The sequence below is a fragment of the Aotus nancymaae genome, unplaced genomic scaffold (genome assembly GCF_030222135.1).
Source record: "Aotus nancymaae isolate 86718 unplaced genomic scaffold, 86718_ANA_hifiasm-v0.15.2.pri h1tg000019l, whole genome shotgun sequence".
Lineage (NCBI taxonomy): Eukaryota > Metazoa > Chordata > Mammalia > Primates > Aotidae > Aotus > Aotus nancymaae.
The window spans coordinates 33,373,098-33,388,785 of NW_026988431.1; the positions used below are offsets into that span (position 1 = coordinate 33,373,098).

The window sequence follows — 15,688 nt, forward strand, 5'->3', positions numbered from 1 at the left end:
TGGGGAACCCCTGTCTCTGCGAAAAATACAAAAAATTAGCCAGGCGTGGTGGCAGGTGCCTATAATCCCAGCTACTCGGGAGGCTAAGGCTGGAGAATCACTTGAACCTGGGAGGCAGAGGTTGCAGTTAGCCGAGATCGCACCATTGCACTCCAGCCTGGGTAACAAAAGTGAAACAACAAGAAAAAAAAATGGGAGTGGGGATCGCCCTACCCCAGGTCATTTGGCAAAAACGCAGTGATGAAAACAGTGTGGTACTGATACTGGAACAGGCAGACTGATGGAGTTGAGTGGTAAGTCCAGAAACACATGGAAGTACATATGAGGAGCTAGTTTTTGAGTGGTAGATTCACAAGTCAAGGAAAAAGATGGAATTTTTTTTTTAATGTGTTGGTAGAAAACTGCTTTAGTGAAAGTACAGAGGGAGACAAAATTATATCTTTGCTTCACCCTATGTAAAAAAAATCCAGAGATTAAAGACCTAAAGGTGAAAGCCAATAGATAAAAATCCAGGGTAACTTTGAGAATGTGGGATGGGACAAGATTTCTTCAAGCTCCAATAAAAGGCCAGTTATAATGAAATAGATTGATCTGTTGATGTCAAAATGGGACAGCACTGAGGATGAGTTGTTATTCCTTAAGGATTGGTCCCTGTGACTTCGTCGCCTGCTCCAAACTTACTCGGGGGGCAGTCACAAGGCATGTGGTCTGGCTCTTGCACCTCGGCTCACTGGGAGTGAAGGCAGCTGCTGAGACTCAGGCTGACCCTCAGGTCCCTAGGCAGGGTAGGGGACTTGCGGTCTCTTACTTTCTTGGACTGAATTGTTGCTCTCTTCAGGGAGTTCAGACTCATCAACGAAGGATCCCGTTGGTGAGGAGCTTCACATGCAGGCGCGGGTAATCGACAGAGACCAGGACAGTTAACCAGAGTGGGCCTTGCTCATTCCGTTGCTGCCTACACTTTATTTGTTTTTCTTTTTTCTTTTTTTTTTTTTTTTGGTGGTTTTTTGAGATGGAGACTCGCTCTATATGCCAGGCTGCAGTGCAGTGGTGTGATCTCAACTCACTACAACCCCTCCCTCCAGGGTTCAAGCGATTCTTCTGTCTCAGCCTCCTAAGTAGCTTGGATTACAGGCACGAGCCACCATGCCTGGCTAATTTTTGTATTTTTTAGTAGGGATGGAGTTTTGCCATGTTGATCAGGCTGGTCTCAAACTCCTGGGCTTAAGTGATCTACCTTCCTCGGCCTCCCAAAGCGCTGGGATTATAGGCATGAGCCACAGCTCCCGGCCTTGCTTCCTACATTTTCAAGATGCATGTGGGTCACCCTGAGGCAAGGGGTGGGCTGGTTATTGATTCCCAACCCTGACTGATCTCCAGCATCATACCAGGAGCTTGTGAAAAATAAGTTGGCGAGCCCCACCCTGATACACTCTGATTCAGTGGCATGAGGCAGCTGAGGAATCTTCATCTGACCAACTCCCAGGGGTGGCTGGGGTTGGACCCACCAAGCAGGATCACCTTTCAGGGTCCAGAGATCAGAACTACTCAGCTCCCGAAGTCACAAAACCACCTGGGCCAGGGGTGTGGGGTGGGCAGCGTGATGCCTGGGCTGGAAGGAGGACAGCTATTGGTGAGGCCAGCAGGCTTCTCTGAGGATGCCCCCTCTTCCCACCTCAGCACTGATCCTGTACCAGAGTGACCTGTTAATCGCCTGCCTGTGAGTTCCTTGAGGGCAAGAACTGTGCTTCATTCATTCATTCCACAAGTATTTATTGAGACCTTCATATGTGAGAAATAGGCTTTGATGGGGGTGAGACTCAGTCAGTCCTCCTAGAGCTTCCAGTGTTGGGAGGTAGGCAGTAAGACCAGGCAGCTCTAGTAAAGTGTATTAAATGCTGCAATAGAGAACCAGCAGGCGCCTCACTTACCCCCAACTTGGGAGACCCAGGGAGGCTTCCTGCAAGTGAAGTCTAAGATAATGATGAATGAATGAATCAAAGGGGAGTAGGAAAGACTGTTTCAGATATACAGAATGGCACATGCAGGCCTTCGGTAGGAACAGAAAAGGTAAAGGTGGTTGGATTGAAAGGGCCCAGTGGGAGTGGGCAGTGAGGACATGTCAGCCAATGGGACAGTCCCTCCACTACTCTGCCCACTTTCCGCTGTTCCCCCTTCCCACACTTGAGCTGGGTCCCCTCTCTAGGCCCACGTGCAGGAGTTTTTACTTATTTACTGAGCAGTGTAATAGGAAGCGATGGAAGGGTCACACCTTCCATTTGCCTGGTTTCCAGCTGGGAACTGACCCAGGGTGGCTGCAGAGAATGTGTGCTGAGCAGGTGGCATCACCCACGCTGAACTGGATGGGCTGATCTGAGCTCCTGCCCACTCTCCCCACAATTCCTTCCCCCATCGATCTCTTCTGCCAGCTGCACCTCTGGGAACCAGGCTGTGTTATCTCTTCCTTACCTGGGAATATCAATTCCTCTGAGTTAGTATAGGCCACTCCCCAGAGCAAGGGAAACTGAGGCTGGAAGAATAGTGTCCCAAGGGTCTCACAAGCACTGGACTCCTCTGACCAATCAAGGCTGTTCAAAACTGTAGTAGGAGAATTGAATTGCTCTTTGCCCTGCTTTGGGAATGGCTGTGATCCTGGGCCAGTGCTGTAGGCCAGGGCGTGTGTGTGAGTCTTTAGGGCAACCCCAAAGCTGGCTCAGGACCTGGCACTTGGTAGGTGTGCAGTAGGTGTGTGAGCTGCAGGGGCCCATCTACTCAGTCCCAGGACAGTGACCCTTCTGAGCTTCCAGATAGGGAGGGCAGCACCTTTCCCCACCGTGGGTGATCCCAGGCCCGCTCTGAATCTGACCCCAAGCCAGCCTCTTGCTCAGGGGACTCAGGGCATAGCCACGGTGATGGCCGTGGCTGCCATTTTGGTGATCAGTGTTTTGTGCAGGTACCCTGTACGTGCGCACACCTCCTCTGTAAGAAAACCGCTGGGGGAATGAGAAGCTCAGCAGACGGAGGCAGAGACTGAGACTCCTGGAGGGGCTAAGCACGCTCAGAATTATGTCATGCACATGTCAGCCAACAGGACCGTCCTGCCACTACTCCACCCACCTTCCACCGTTCCCCCTTCCTGCACTGGGGTTCCCCCTTCCTGCACTGGGTTCCCCCTTCCTGCACTGGGGTTCCCCCTTCCTGCACTGGGGTTCCCTCAGCAAGTGGAGCTGGAGTGGCTAGGGATTGTGACCCCATAGTTGGAAGCTGTGTGACTACAGGAAGGGCCTAAGGGGAAGGGAGGAGGCGTGGGAGGGGCTTCTGGGAGCCAAGGTGGGCAGAGGTGGGAGGGGCGCCCACAGCACCTCACTCCTTAGTTGTCCATGGAAACATCAAGCGAGGTGCTTATCACTGGGTGGTAGAAATCTCTAGTATTTTTTCTTTTTGCTTAGCCGATTTTTACATTTTCTAATTTTTCTACAGAGACTACATATTGTGTCATTGAAACGAATAAGGGGGATGGGATTTGTAAGGAGTACCCTGAGTATTATCCTGGGGCGTCCAGAATTGGGTCCTGTGCTTCCCCAAGAGTGAGGATTTACTCGCGTGTGCAAACAGGCAGTTTCCAGCCCTCCCTTTCCTCCTGCCTTCCCTGTCCTCTCCCACCTTGGCCTCCAGGCGTGGAGGCCTGTCCTGCCCACCGCCGCAGGCCCAGAAATGCCCCCGCAGGCCCAGAAGCACCCACGCTCGCGCTGCGTGCCTCGGAGCTGGACTGTACCGTGGAATCGGTGCCAGCTCGTTGGCTCGTTGCCTGTTTATTTGCCGCCTGCCCCACCGGATGGTGCGCTGTTTGAGGGCAAGACCGGTTCTAAGTTGCCAGGGCTGGGCGCCGACTGGGTGCGGACAGCGCGCTGGTGACCCATGTGGAGGCGGTGGGAGGAAGGGTCAAGCGCGCAGGGGCGGAATGGGGAACCCGTCAGGCCGGCTTGCTCGGTTCCCAGAGGGTGTACGGCTTCAAGTCTAACTTCCCCTTGGGGGTTCTTTCCTAGATCCACTTCCCAGACGTGGAGCGGGTCGAGTGGGCCAACAAGGTAAGGCCGCTGGCAGGGCCAGACGCAGCCAGCCTCCCCCTCCCCGCGGCTGTCACCCCAGCAGCCTGATGGGGGCCTCGTGGCAGGCAGTTCCCTTGCCTGACGGGAGTAGGGATGCTCCCCTTCCCTCTTCTGTCACCAGAATGGCTTTCTTTTGTTAACGACAACAAAAAAGTACAATCCCCACTGGCCCAGCAGGCCAGGAGCTGCACTTTCCTAGGGAGAGGAAGACATTAATTAGACAACAGCTTCTGGTTTCCTGCCTAGATCCAACACCATTGCTGCGCAGTCTTGGGCAGATTGCCTAATGCCTCTGAGCTGGTTTCCTTATTCGTAAAATAGGAATAATTAGGGTCCTCGCCCTGGCTGGATCCACTGACATCATTAGTGTAATTGCTGTTAGGTCATCCCTGGAAACTCCCCTTGGACTCTGCTGCCAGATATCCCCAGGAGGCCCCTGCTGGATGATGACCCCTGGCAGAGCCCTCCCCAGCAGGAATCCCGACTTCACAGAGGAGGAACCAGAGGTCTGCCCCCTCCCTGATCTGCCCAGACCTGTCCCTAACCGTGAGGGCTCCATGGCAGCCCCCACCTCAAGTCTCCTGACTGAGGAATTTTTCTAATACAAACCTTGCCTCTGGGAGGAGGCTTAGCCCATAGCAGGAATGACTTAGGTATAAGAAAGGACTTCCTGATGGATGTTGGTCCAAGATTGGTATTTTCACATTACCAGAAGTGTCATTGCTGAGTGCATCAGAAAGCATTCCCTGGCCGGGCCTGGTAGCTCACATCAGTGGTCCCAACTCCTTGGGAGACCAAGGCAGGAGATCGCTTCAGCCCAAGAGTTCAAGGCCAGCCGGGGCAACATAGCAAGGCTCCACCTCAAAAACAACAGAGAACATTCTCAGCCTCTGGGTAAATCTGGAAGAAGCAGGTTGCCGCTTTAAGAGGAGCAACTGGATTTCTGAGGATTTGTGCAGGACCCAGTGCCTCTGGGGCAAACCTTGTAGCGTTCCTCCTGCACTGTGTTAGCTGGTTCACGGATCTCTGCCTGTGTTACGTCTTTCTTTCAGAAACACACAGAGGCCTCCACACGGCACTGGAGATACAAGACTGTTGGGATATGAGGCTCCTACCTTCGTCTTGGATGGGGGGACAGGGACAGTTGTGTAGGTAAACCACATACTAGGCCACGGAGTGTAGCCTAACGAGCTTTATACTTAGGAGGCACTTGGCCAGTGACAAACCAGCAAGACAGGAAGGTGAGACCTGACCCGAGAAAGGAGAACCTGGGGCTTGGAGAGGCCTTTGGGAGATGGGAACAATGAGCCCTGAAGTCTCACAGCCTTCAGTCTTCTCCAGTGATGGCTTTGGAAGGGCACACAGAGGAAGGACAGGCATCTTTAAACTGAAGCTCAAGCCCATAGGAAAGAAGAGAGAAAGAGCCCCAGAGTTTGGGACCAGCTTAGGTAACATAGGGGGACCCATCTCTACAAAAACATTAAAAAATAGCCAGGTGTGGTGGTGCACGCTTGTGGTCCCAGCCACCCGGGAGGCTGTGGTGGGAGATTACCTAAGCCTGGGAGGTCGAGGCTGCAGTGAGCTGTAACCGCGCCACTGCACTCCAGCCTGGGTGACAGAGTGAGACCTTGTCTCGAAGAAAAAAGGAGGCCGGGCTCAGTGGCTCATGCCTGTAATCCCAGCACTTTGGGAAGCCAAGGCGGGCAGATCACTTGCAGCCAGGAGTTCGAGAACCCTGGGAAAATGTTGAAACCCTATCTCTACTAAAAATACAACAACAACAAAATGAACCGGATGTGGTGTCAGGCGCCTGTAGTCCCAGCTACTTGGGAGGCTGACGCAGGAGAATCGCTTGAACCCAGGAGGTGGAGGTTGCAGTGAGCTGAGATCATGCCACTGTAGTCTAGCGTGGGTGACAAGAGCGAAATTCCATCCCAAAAAAAAGAAAAAGAAGATGACGGAGAAGCCTCGCCCCAAACAGAGCATATCTGCTGGCTGGCCCTCCCTCCATTCCCCTCTGATTTCCACCCTCCTCCCTTGTCTCTGCCACCTTCCTTCTCCCCAGTCTGCACTTAGTTCCCAGACCAACACAGTGAGTCATTCTGCTGCAGATATCGGGCAAAGGCTGCCTTTTCTGATTGCTAGAAATTAAATCCATAGGAAACAATTTAACTTTTTCTTCTGTAATTTTTTTCTTAAACCTCTGGCATCTGCTACTTTTTTTTTTTAAACCACAATGTAGAATGAGATCATCAGAACTAAAGGGCTCCATAATATTCAATGTAGTGAATTAGTAGTTCATGGTGCTCTGCAAAATAGCACCAAATCTTGGGGTCCTGCTGCCTGCATGACAGTGGGAACCACGGCTGTAGTTATCAGATGTTTGATGGACAGACAGATGAACAGGTGAGCAGATGGGTGGGCAGCAGGCAGGTGAGTGCTGCAGCATAGGGACCCCCACCCTGAGACCAGGCTGCAGAGAATCGGGACCTTGTCCTATGCAGCTGTGGGTCTGCAGTGGGGGTACAGACCTGACTATCAAGGGCCTCTTCCCGTCTTCACAGATCATCTCTCAGACCTGGCCCTACCTCAGCATGATCATGGAAAGCAAGTTCCGGGAGAAACTTGAGCCCAAGATCCGGGAGAAGAGCGTCCACCTGAGGACCTTTACCTTCACCAAGCTCTACTTTGGACAGAAGGTGGGTGTGTCTCGGGAAGGTCAGCCTGGGCTGGCTGTGCAGTCTTTTCTCTGTCCCCGACCTTTCTCCCACCTAGGTCAGTCATATGACTGCAAAGATCCCACTGGACCTTACAGGAGCATACCTCCCCCCACCTGCATTTCCCAGCCTGTCAGCCTCAGTAGACACCCTTCCCCCTGATCCCTGCACCACCATCTCCCCAGGTTCCAAGGAAGTCTGGCTCAGAGGAAACGTGGGAAATATTTCTACTTTTCTTTTCTCCTTTCCTTTCCTTTCCTTTCCTTTTTCCTTTCCTTTTTCCTTTCCTTTCCTTTCTTTGATAGAGTCTTGCTCTGTCGCCAGGCTGGAGTGCAGTGGCGTGATCTCGGCTCAGTGCAACCTCTGCCTCCCGGGTTCAAGTGATTCCCCTGCCTCAGCCTCCTAAGCAGCTTGGACTACAGGCATGCGCCACCACACCCAGCTAATTTTTTGTATTTTAGTAGAGATGAGGTTTCACCATGTTGGCCAGGATGGTCTCGATCTCCTGACCTCATGAGCCGCCCGCCTCAGCCTCCCAAAGTGCTGGGATTACAGGCCTGAGCCACTGCGCCAAGCCATTTCCATTTTTCTTAAGCAAAACTTGGAAGACATGCCATGCTGGTAGCCAGACAGATAGAAAGATGGAAATCACAGTCACCAACCTCGGTGCGGTGAACACACACTCATACTTTGGATGGTCAGTGCTGCCAAGCGCTTTATATTTTCTACTAATTGGCTGGTGTGTCACTCAGTGTGATGAGTCCATGCTAGTTCTGTGAAGATCAGTAGGTGTCCCAGGATGAAATGGTCTGTGGCCAACGAAATTTGTATCGGCACACCTAATACCATGGTCCCTGTTCTAGACTGGGCTTCCCATTTCAGCCTTGGTGCCCTACTCCTCCTGCCTAGAAGTGTCCCCAGTGACTTGAGTCTTTTGATCATCCAGAATATATCCCCCAGGCAGAGACCACTGTGACCCAGTAAATGAGAGGCACTGGAAACGAGCAGGTGTCTGAGTACAAGCCAGCCTGCTGAGAGCTGTCTGCCAGCCCTGCCTGGCTAGCCCCGGCGCAGGGGTGCATTAGGCAGGCCTGAGCCCTGGAGATTGGGATTTCTGCTACTCAAACTGGCTTGTGCCAGCATCTGTTGGTTCACGCGTTCTTTCCTTGTTTCATTCACCTGTGACTTACTGAGCATGTGCTGCGTGCTGGGCGTCATAGAGTTGGGTGTGGCTGCACCCCTTCCTGTGGGAGGGACACATCGACCAGTGGATGACAACATGGCAGTGTATGCATGCATGATGGCAGAGGAATGCGAGTTCAGAAATGGAGGGGTGGAGGGGCTGTGGGAGTCAGGGAAGACTTCCGGGAAGAGGTGATGTCTTTGTTGGCTTTTGAAGAATTCCGCAGGCTAGGAGCCAGGAGGCTTGCAGAGTGCTGTGTTCACAGCGGAGCCTGCTCAGCCAGGCCGTCCTCTGTGGTTGTGCCTATGGCAGGGGTCCCCAGCTCTCAGTACCAGGCTGCACAGCATGAGGTCAGCAGCTGGGGTGAGCATTGCTGCCTAACCTCCACCTCGTGCCAGATCAGCGGTGGCATTAGATTCTCACAAGAGCACAAATGTTGTGAACTGTGCATGTGAGGGATCTAGGCTGTGTGCTCCTTATGAGAATCTAATGCCTGATGTTCTGAGGTAGAACAGTTTCTTCCCAAAACCATTCACCCACCCACCCCTAGTCTGTGGAAAAAGTGTCTTCCAAGAAACTGGACCCTGGTGCCAAAAAGGTTGGGGACCGTTGGTCTATGGGATGTAGAGTGCTGGCAAGCAATCCTAAGAAATGATATTTACCAGTTCAGGAGAACCTGGCGGGGAAGCTGCTGACCTACCACATGTCCCGGCCCTGCAGGAGAAACACCTGCCTCTTGATCCCGGCATCCAATGTTCTTCATGTCCTGGTCCCTCCCTCCTCCCCTCTGCTCTCCCGTTGCCCACATGTCCCCTCTTCTCCTTCGTGGAGTCACAGAGGACTCCTCACCCCACCCTCCTGGGCCTGACCAGGACCCAGTGCACTCAGCACACCCCCTTTCCTCACATACCCATAAACATTAAAAACAATAATTTTTTTCAGCTGCCACAAGTGTCCATTCACACCCATGAGTATGGCCAGCTTCCTCCAGTCCCCATGCCTGTGCCCAGCACCACCTGCGCTGTGGTGCCAGTGACTGGACTTCTCTAAGCTCCAGTTTCCTGTAAACGGAAAGGACCCACTTCTAAAGTTTGCTATGGGACATGAACAATGGCCCTGGCTGCAGGGCCACTCTGTGTGGCTGTGTGAGTAGTGGCAGGAAGGGAGAGAAAGGAGGGGACACTTTCTAGGGAGGGAAGTCTCAGGGCTGCAGGAGAGATTTACGTGTCTGTGCCTCATCCTGGAAGTGTGGTGGTCATGCTTGGTGCTGGCAAAACCCAGTGCCAGGCGAAGGGCTGGCAGCTGTCCTCTGCTGCAAGAAGCCTGTGACCTAGCCCTTTTGGCATTTCTTCCAGTGCCCCAGGGTCAACGGTGTCAAGGCACACACTAACAAGTGCAACCGAAGACGTGTGACTGTGGACCTGCAGATATGGTGAGCCCTGCCACCTGTGGGGCCGGGTATGGGCTTCCGGGAGTGCAGGGGACGCTCTGTGGGAACAGCCAGTTTGAAGATGGAGTAGCATATATACACTCTGACTTGGGATGTGGAACCCCTCACAGGACCCCCCTGCCCCAGCTTCTCCCATCCCCTGGCACACACTGGGTTCCAAGGCCCAGGCAGCAGAGCTTTCCTGGAAGCTGGGGCTCGGTCACTTGGAGGGTCAGACCAGCTGCCTCAGAGAGGATGTGTCTAGTGGGAGCAAGTGTGACAAGAAGATGTGAGGACTCATGGTGAGGCCCAGGGAGCTTCAAACACAGGCTGTGAGAGGTCAGCTGGAGACCTGGGCTCTGCGGCACCCCAGGAAAGTAGAGAATGCAAAGACATGTAAATGACTAGTTCAGGGGGTTGGGCAAGACAGCTCTTTGAAATGAGGTTCATAGTGAGCATGAGTCAGGAAGAAGGGAGATTCAATCCAGGAAGTCATCCTGGAAGTCGGAAGATTTGAATTGCGCTTTAAAAGACAAAGGACCAACTCCTGAGGACCCAGAGTGTTGCCATTCCTTTCCAGTGTCTCATTCTGTCCTTAACCTAGAGGCTGGCAGTGAGAGCATGTTGGGAAGATAGGAGCCAGTTCTTGGGGCCACCAATCCCCATGTGGGGGCAGCTCCCAAGTGTGTGGGGATGGTGACAGGCTGTTGGGTGCTCCCAGCCCCTGGGGCTCTGCCACGAGATCCTCGTAGGAATACTCAGGGCACATGGAGGTTGTGTGGCCCACTCAGCTGCCCAGGCAGTTCCCGGGGTCTCCATCTCTCCTGTCCTGCTCACTCCTGCCGTTTCAAGAAGCACTTGGCCTTTGCGTGACTTGTGACATCGGGCCCCTCTGCCCAGGCCCTGCATATGTCTGCTGGCTGCCCTCTCCCTCCCCTGAGTCTCCTTCAGTGCTTTCCCAGGATCTGCTGATCTTTACCCTCGAGGGCACCTATTCTGGGCCGCTGTGCTAGGTGGACTTGGGCTTCTGGGCCTTGTTACCTTTGCCTACCTCCACCAGCCCCAGCAGCACTAGGAACGGTGGCTGGATGTAAGCAGTGGGGGCTGCTTCTGTGTCCCCATGAAAGACACCTGGGCAGAGATGGGGCAGGGGGATGGCAGTGGTGGAGAGGTGGACAGTGTGCTTACCAAGAGCCCCTCCTTTTCACCTTTGGGGTGTCATGGGTGAGGGGGTACCCAGAGTCACTGCTCTCATGGTCAGAGATGGGGATATGCCTGGGATACCTGAATGCAGGGGCCCAAGGGGGCTGCCTCCTGGGGTCTGGGCTTGGGTCAGGGTCTGGGTCAGGTCTGGGCAGAGCTGAGAAAGGCTGAGGCTACTAGGCCATGTGCCCAGTGCATAGACCTCAGGGTTGGCAACTGGCTGCTGGCCTCAGGCTGTGTGACACTGGGCAAGTTTTCCAACCTCTCTGAGCAAGTGGACCTACGCCTCCTCCCTACCTTCCTTCTCCACCCCCCATTTCAGCTACGTCGGAGACTGTGAGATCAGTGTGGAGCTGCAGAAGATTCAGGCTGGTGTGAACGGGATCCAGGTGGGTGGAGCCCGGCGGGGCTGCTTCTGTTCCAGCCCCCAGGATGGGGATCAGGGAAGGGGGAAGCCGGCTCCTGCCAGAGTAGGTGGCAGAAGGCAGTGGTGACACTAAACACAGAGGCTGGTGACTACAGAGGAGCTGCAGGGCTGAGGTCATACGGCCAGGAAGTGGTGGCTGGCTTCACCAACCCACTACTGTCCTCTAGAGACCGCCAGCCTGATCTGTGACTGCAAAAGGCCTGGGAGAGGCTTTGGCTGCCTGGGAGAGGTGGTGTTCACAGAGCGGTAGAAAGCCACTGCTTAGAGACTGAGGTGAACCCAGGAGGTGAAGATAACTCTCAGCGGGAGTAGAAAGCTGATTTGGGCCTGGAGATCATTCCCGGGTCCCTGCTGGCTGGGCCAGCCCAAAACTTGGCAAAGGCTATAGGTCTCCCAGGCCAGCACACCAGTGGAAGGCAGTGGGGCCTGCTCTGGGACCCTTGGTAGCTGGCAAGGGGTGGCAGCTGTGTCCAGGCCTCGGTACGTTAAGTGTGGCTCCTGCTGTGAGAGCTGGTGGCCCGGGGCAGGTGGTCCTGACATGTGGGGCGGCATGGGCATGAAATGAGGCCGCAGATGGCTCAGCTGAGCCCAGCAAGCATGGGGAGAAAGGAGGCCCAAGCCCCTCACGGGCCCTCTGTGCCTATCCAGTTGCAGGGCACCCTGCGGGTCATTCTGGAGCCCCTACTAGTGGACAAGCCCTTCGTGGGAGCCGTGACTGTGTTCTTCCTTCAGAAACCGGTGAGTCCCAGGGACCACGGTAAGGCTGCTGCTCCCTGGGAGTGGGCACTGGTCTGCTTTGGGTTCGAGTCCAAGAATGGACATTGTCCAAGCCCACTGAGACCTGGGCAGTCACATTCCCCATCTCATTTAATCCTTAAGGCAGCTTGAGCTAGACTCTGCCATCCCCAAGATGAGGCAGCTAAGCTCAGAGAGGGTCACACAGATGGTCTGAAGTGGAGCTGAGGCTCAAACTCAGAGCTTTCAAAGTCCAGGCCAGCCTGTGGCCATGAGGATGATCCCACTCCTGTGGGAAGCAGATGTGGCCCGGCCCCATCCTGAGCTAGGCCTGGGCTCTCAATACTGCTAGATGCCTGAGCTGGGCTGGGAGGTGGCCTCGCCTGCCTGGCACCCCAGCAAAGGGTGCTTGGCCTGCTTCCCCCCCAACTCCCACCCTGGCAGGCTGGGTTCTCCATTCACATGGGTGTGAGTCTCTTGGTAGGGGGTTCTCAACCCTGGCCTCCCAGCCCTTTCCAGCCTAATAGCCTCCCTCTGCCCCTGAAGCACCTACAGATCAACTGGACAGGCCTGACCAACCTGCTGGATGCGCCAGGAATCAAGTAGGTGCCTGGGACAGCCTTGAGGGAGATCCTAAGTTTGGGGACCTCTAGGGCTCTGCAGCCAGTGACGGGAGCTGTGTAATGGCAGTGCCTTCCCTCCTGGCACTCTCTGCAGAGGGGGAAGCATTGGTCTGTTTGGAGTGGGAGTGGGAGGCTAACAGTGTTGTGTGGCTTCTGTGGGTGGGCACTGTGCCCATTACTGCCCCCCCACACCACACAGCATACCACATACACACACACACCACACACACCCATCACTACACACCACACACACCACACACCCACACCACATACACACCCCACACACCCACACCACACACCACATACACCACACACCACACACACCACATACACCACATACACACCCCCCACACACACACCACACACCACATACCACATACACACCCCCCCACACACACCACATACACCACATACACACACCACATACACCCTATCACTACACACCACACACCACATACACACCACACACACACACCACACACCACACACACCATATAGGAAACACACCACATACACCCCATCACTACACACCCCACACCACATACACAGCCCACACACCACACACCACATACACACACCACATACACCCCATCACTACACACCACACACAACACACACCACACACACACCACAAACACCCCACCACCACACCACACACATCACACACACACACCACACACACCACATACACACACCACACACTACACACACACCACACACATCTCACATATCCACACACACACCACACACATCCCCCTCACACAACACACATCACACATCACACACACCACATACCACACCCACACACTACATACCACACATACATACATACCACACACACACCACATACCACACACCACATACACAACACATACACAACACACATCACACACACATCCACACATACCACATACCACTTACACCACACACCATATGCACACCACACACAACACACACATACATCCACACACACCACATACACACACAAATACACCACATACCACACACCACATACACACCACATACACACACATCACAGACACATCCACACACACCACATACCACTTACACCACACACCACATATACACACCACACACATCACACACATACATCCACACACACCACATCCACACACACACATACACCACATACCACATACCACATACACTACATACCACACCACACACCACACACACCACACACCCCACACCACACCTATCACATACACCACACACCACATATACACATACCACATACCACATACATACACACCACATACCACACCACACACATACCACACACATCACATACACACACCACACATCACACATACACATACACCCCACACACACCCCCACCACACACACTGCACACACCACACACATCTCACACACACACCACACAGATACATCCACACATACCACACACCAGATACATACCACACACCCCCCACACACACTACACACATCTCACACACACACACCACACACCACATACACATACCACACATATACACAACACACACAGGCACATCCACACACATCACACACACCACATACCACATACACCACACACCACATATACACATCACACATACAACATACATACATCACACACATCCACACACACACCACACATACATATACCACACACCAGATACACACCAAATGCACACACACCACATACATCCACACACACACTACATACACACCACACACACACACCACACACCACACACATACACCCACACACCACACACATACACCACATATCACATACACACACACACACACACACACACACACACCCACCCACGGAGTGGGCAAGAAGTGCTTTGCTGAACGTTGGGCTGACGTTCAGGTCCCTGTCCTGGTGCAGGGGGCAAGTGGCTCTTATCTGCTGAGGTGTGGTCCGAGGGGAGGCTGTGTGGCTCTAGAACCAGAGGCAGCCAGCTCCTGGCTCTGTCACTTAGCAGCTGAGTGACTGTGGAGAAGTGGTTTCACCTCTCTGGCCTCTTCCTCAGTAAAAGGGGAGCCTGGTTGCTCTGTCTTAGGTCCCTCCGAGGACACTCAGGTGTGTGGAGGCAGCACATTGGGTGTGGACACACGAGTGTCCTCCTTTCTTTCTTACTCCATCCTTCCCCAAACCAAGTGTGTGGTGAGAAGCCTATGTGACTTCCCCTGACCACGGTCACAAACATAGGCATGGAAGGGCACTGTCACAGTAGAGGCCAGTGAGGAGGAGGTGGTCCTGGAGATCTCACCATCTGGGGGCAGGTGAAGGCTGCTCGCAGAGCCCCAGGCCCCGTGAAAGGAGCAGAGAAAGGCACCAGCCCCATTGGACACACCTCCCCAGGAGGAAGGGACACTTGGACTGGCAAGGGCTGGCACCCGCTGGCTCACCAGGCTCAGGAGAGGGCCGCTGACTTACTCACTCACTGACATCTGCATGGATCTCACCCGCTCTGGACAGAGGATCAGGCATGTGTTCTTTTATTCAAAAAGCATTTACTGAGCATTTCCACCATGCCAGCCCTGTTCCAGGCACCATCCCTGTACCCCGGTACCAGGAAGTGGAGTCAGGCAGTGAACAAAGAGAATGTGAGTGATGTCAAGGAGGAGGGCTCTCACGGCACTTATTGTGGACTAGATGCTGCTCTCAGCACCTTACCCAGATGCCCCCAGCCCCACAACAACCCCAGGAGTACCCATTATTAGCCCCAGGTTAGAGGTGAGGATGCTGAGGTCCAGAGAGGTTGGAGACTTGCCAAGGCCACACAGCTAGTGGGTGGTGGAGCTGAGATTCTAACACAGGCTTCAGCCTTGCTCATAGCCACTGTGCTGTGTGACCTCCAAGAACAAAGCAGCCTGGAGGCAGAGGGAGTTGGGGATGTGCAGATGGGAGGACTGCTATTGAGATAGAATGTCAGGGGCTGTCACAATGTATAGGCACCCCCACTGCTATCCAGGTAAGCTGGGTCAGGGCTGTTCTCCAGGTGACGCCCACCCTGCCAAGCTGGGCTCCTGGTTCCTGCTAGGGATGGAATGGCAGATGGCATGGGGAGGCGGTGCCACCCCTCCACAGCTGGTCCTGCCTGTGTCCAGTGAGGTGTCAGACAGCCTGCTGGAGGACCTCATTGCTGCCCACCTGGTGCTGCCCAACCGTGTGACTGTGCCTGTGAAGAAGGGGCTGGACCTGACCAACCTGCGCTTCCCTCTGCCCTGCGTGAGTACCCGGTAACAGCCACAGAGCAGCTGGGGG

At 54.1% G+C, this 15,688-nt stretch overlaps 1 protein-coding gene across 6 annotated transcripts in view; it reads left to right on the forward strand.

Annotated features, from left to right (window-relative positions):
• The window catches only part of ESYT3 (extended synaptotagmin 3), a 49,238-nt gene that overhangs the window by 13,396 nt on the left and 20,154 nt on the right, over positions 1 to 15,688 (forward strand). For all 6 annotated transcript variants that reach the window (XR_001107291.2, XM_064378732.1, XM_012451115.3 and 3 more), the window contains exons 2-8: positions 4,047 to 4,088; positions 6,674 to 6,808; positions 9,365 to 9,441; positions 10,964 to 11,030; positions 11,717 to 11,806; positions 12,350 to 12,405; positions 15,532 to 15,652. Coding sequence is in view for 5 of the 6 variants with exons in the window: in XM_064378732.1 (XP_064234802.1) it covers positions 4,047 to 4,088; positions 6,674 to 6,808; positions 9,365 to 9,441; positions 10,964 to 11,030; positions 11,717 to 11,806; positions 12,350 to 12,405; positions 15,532 to 15,652 (588 nt within the window). In the remaining variant the exon portion in view is untranslated. The remainder of the gene's footprint in view (positions 1 to 4,046; positions 4,089 to 6,673; positions 6,809 to 9,364; positions 9,442 to 10,963; positions 11,031 to 11,716; positions 11,807 to 12,349; positions 12,406 to 15,531; positions 15,653 to 15,688) is intronic.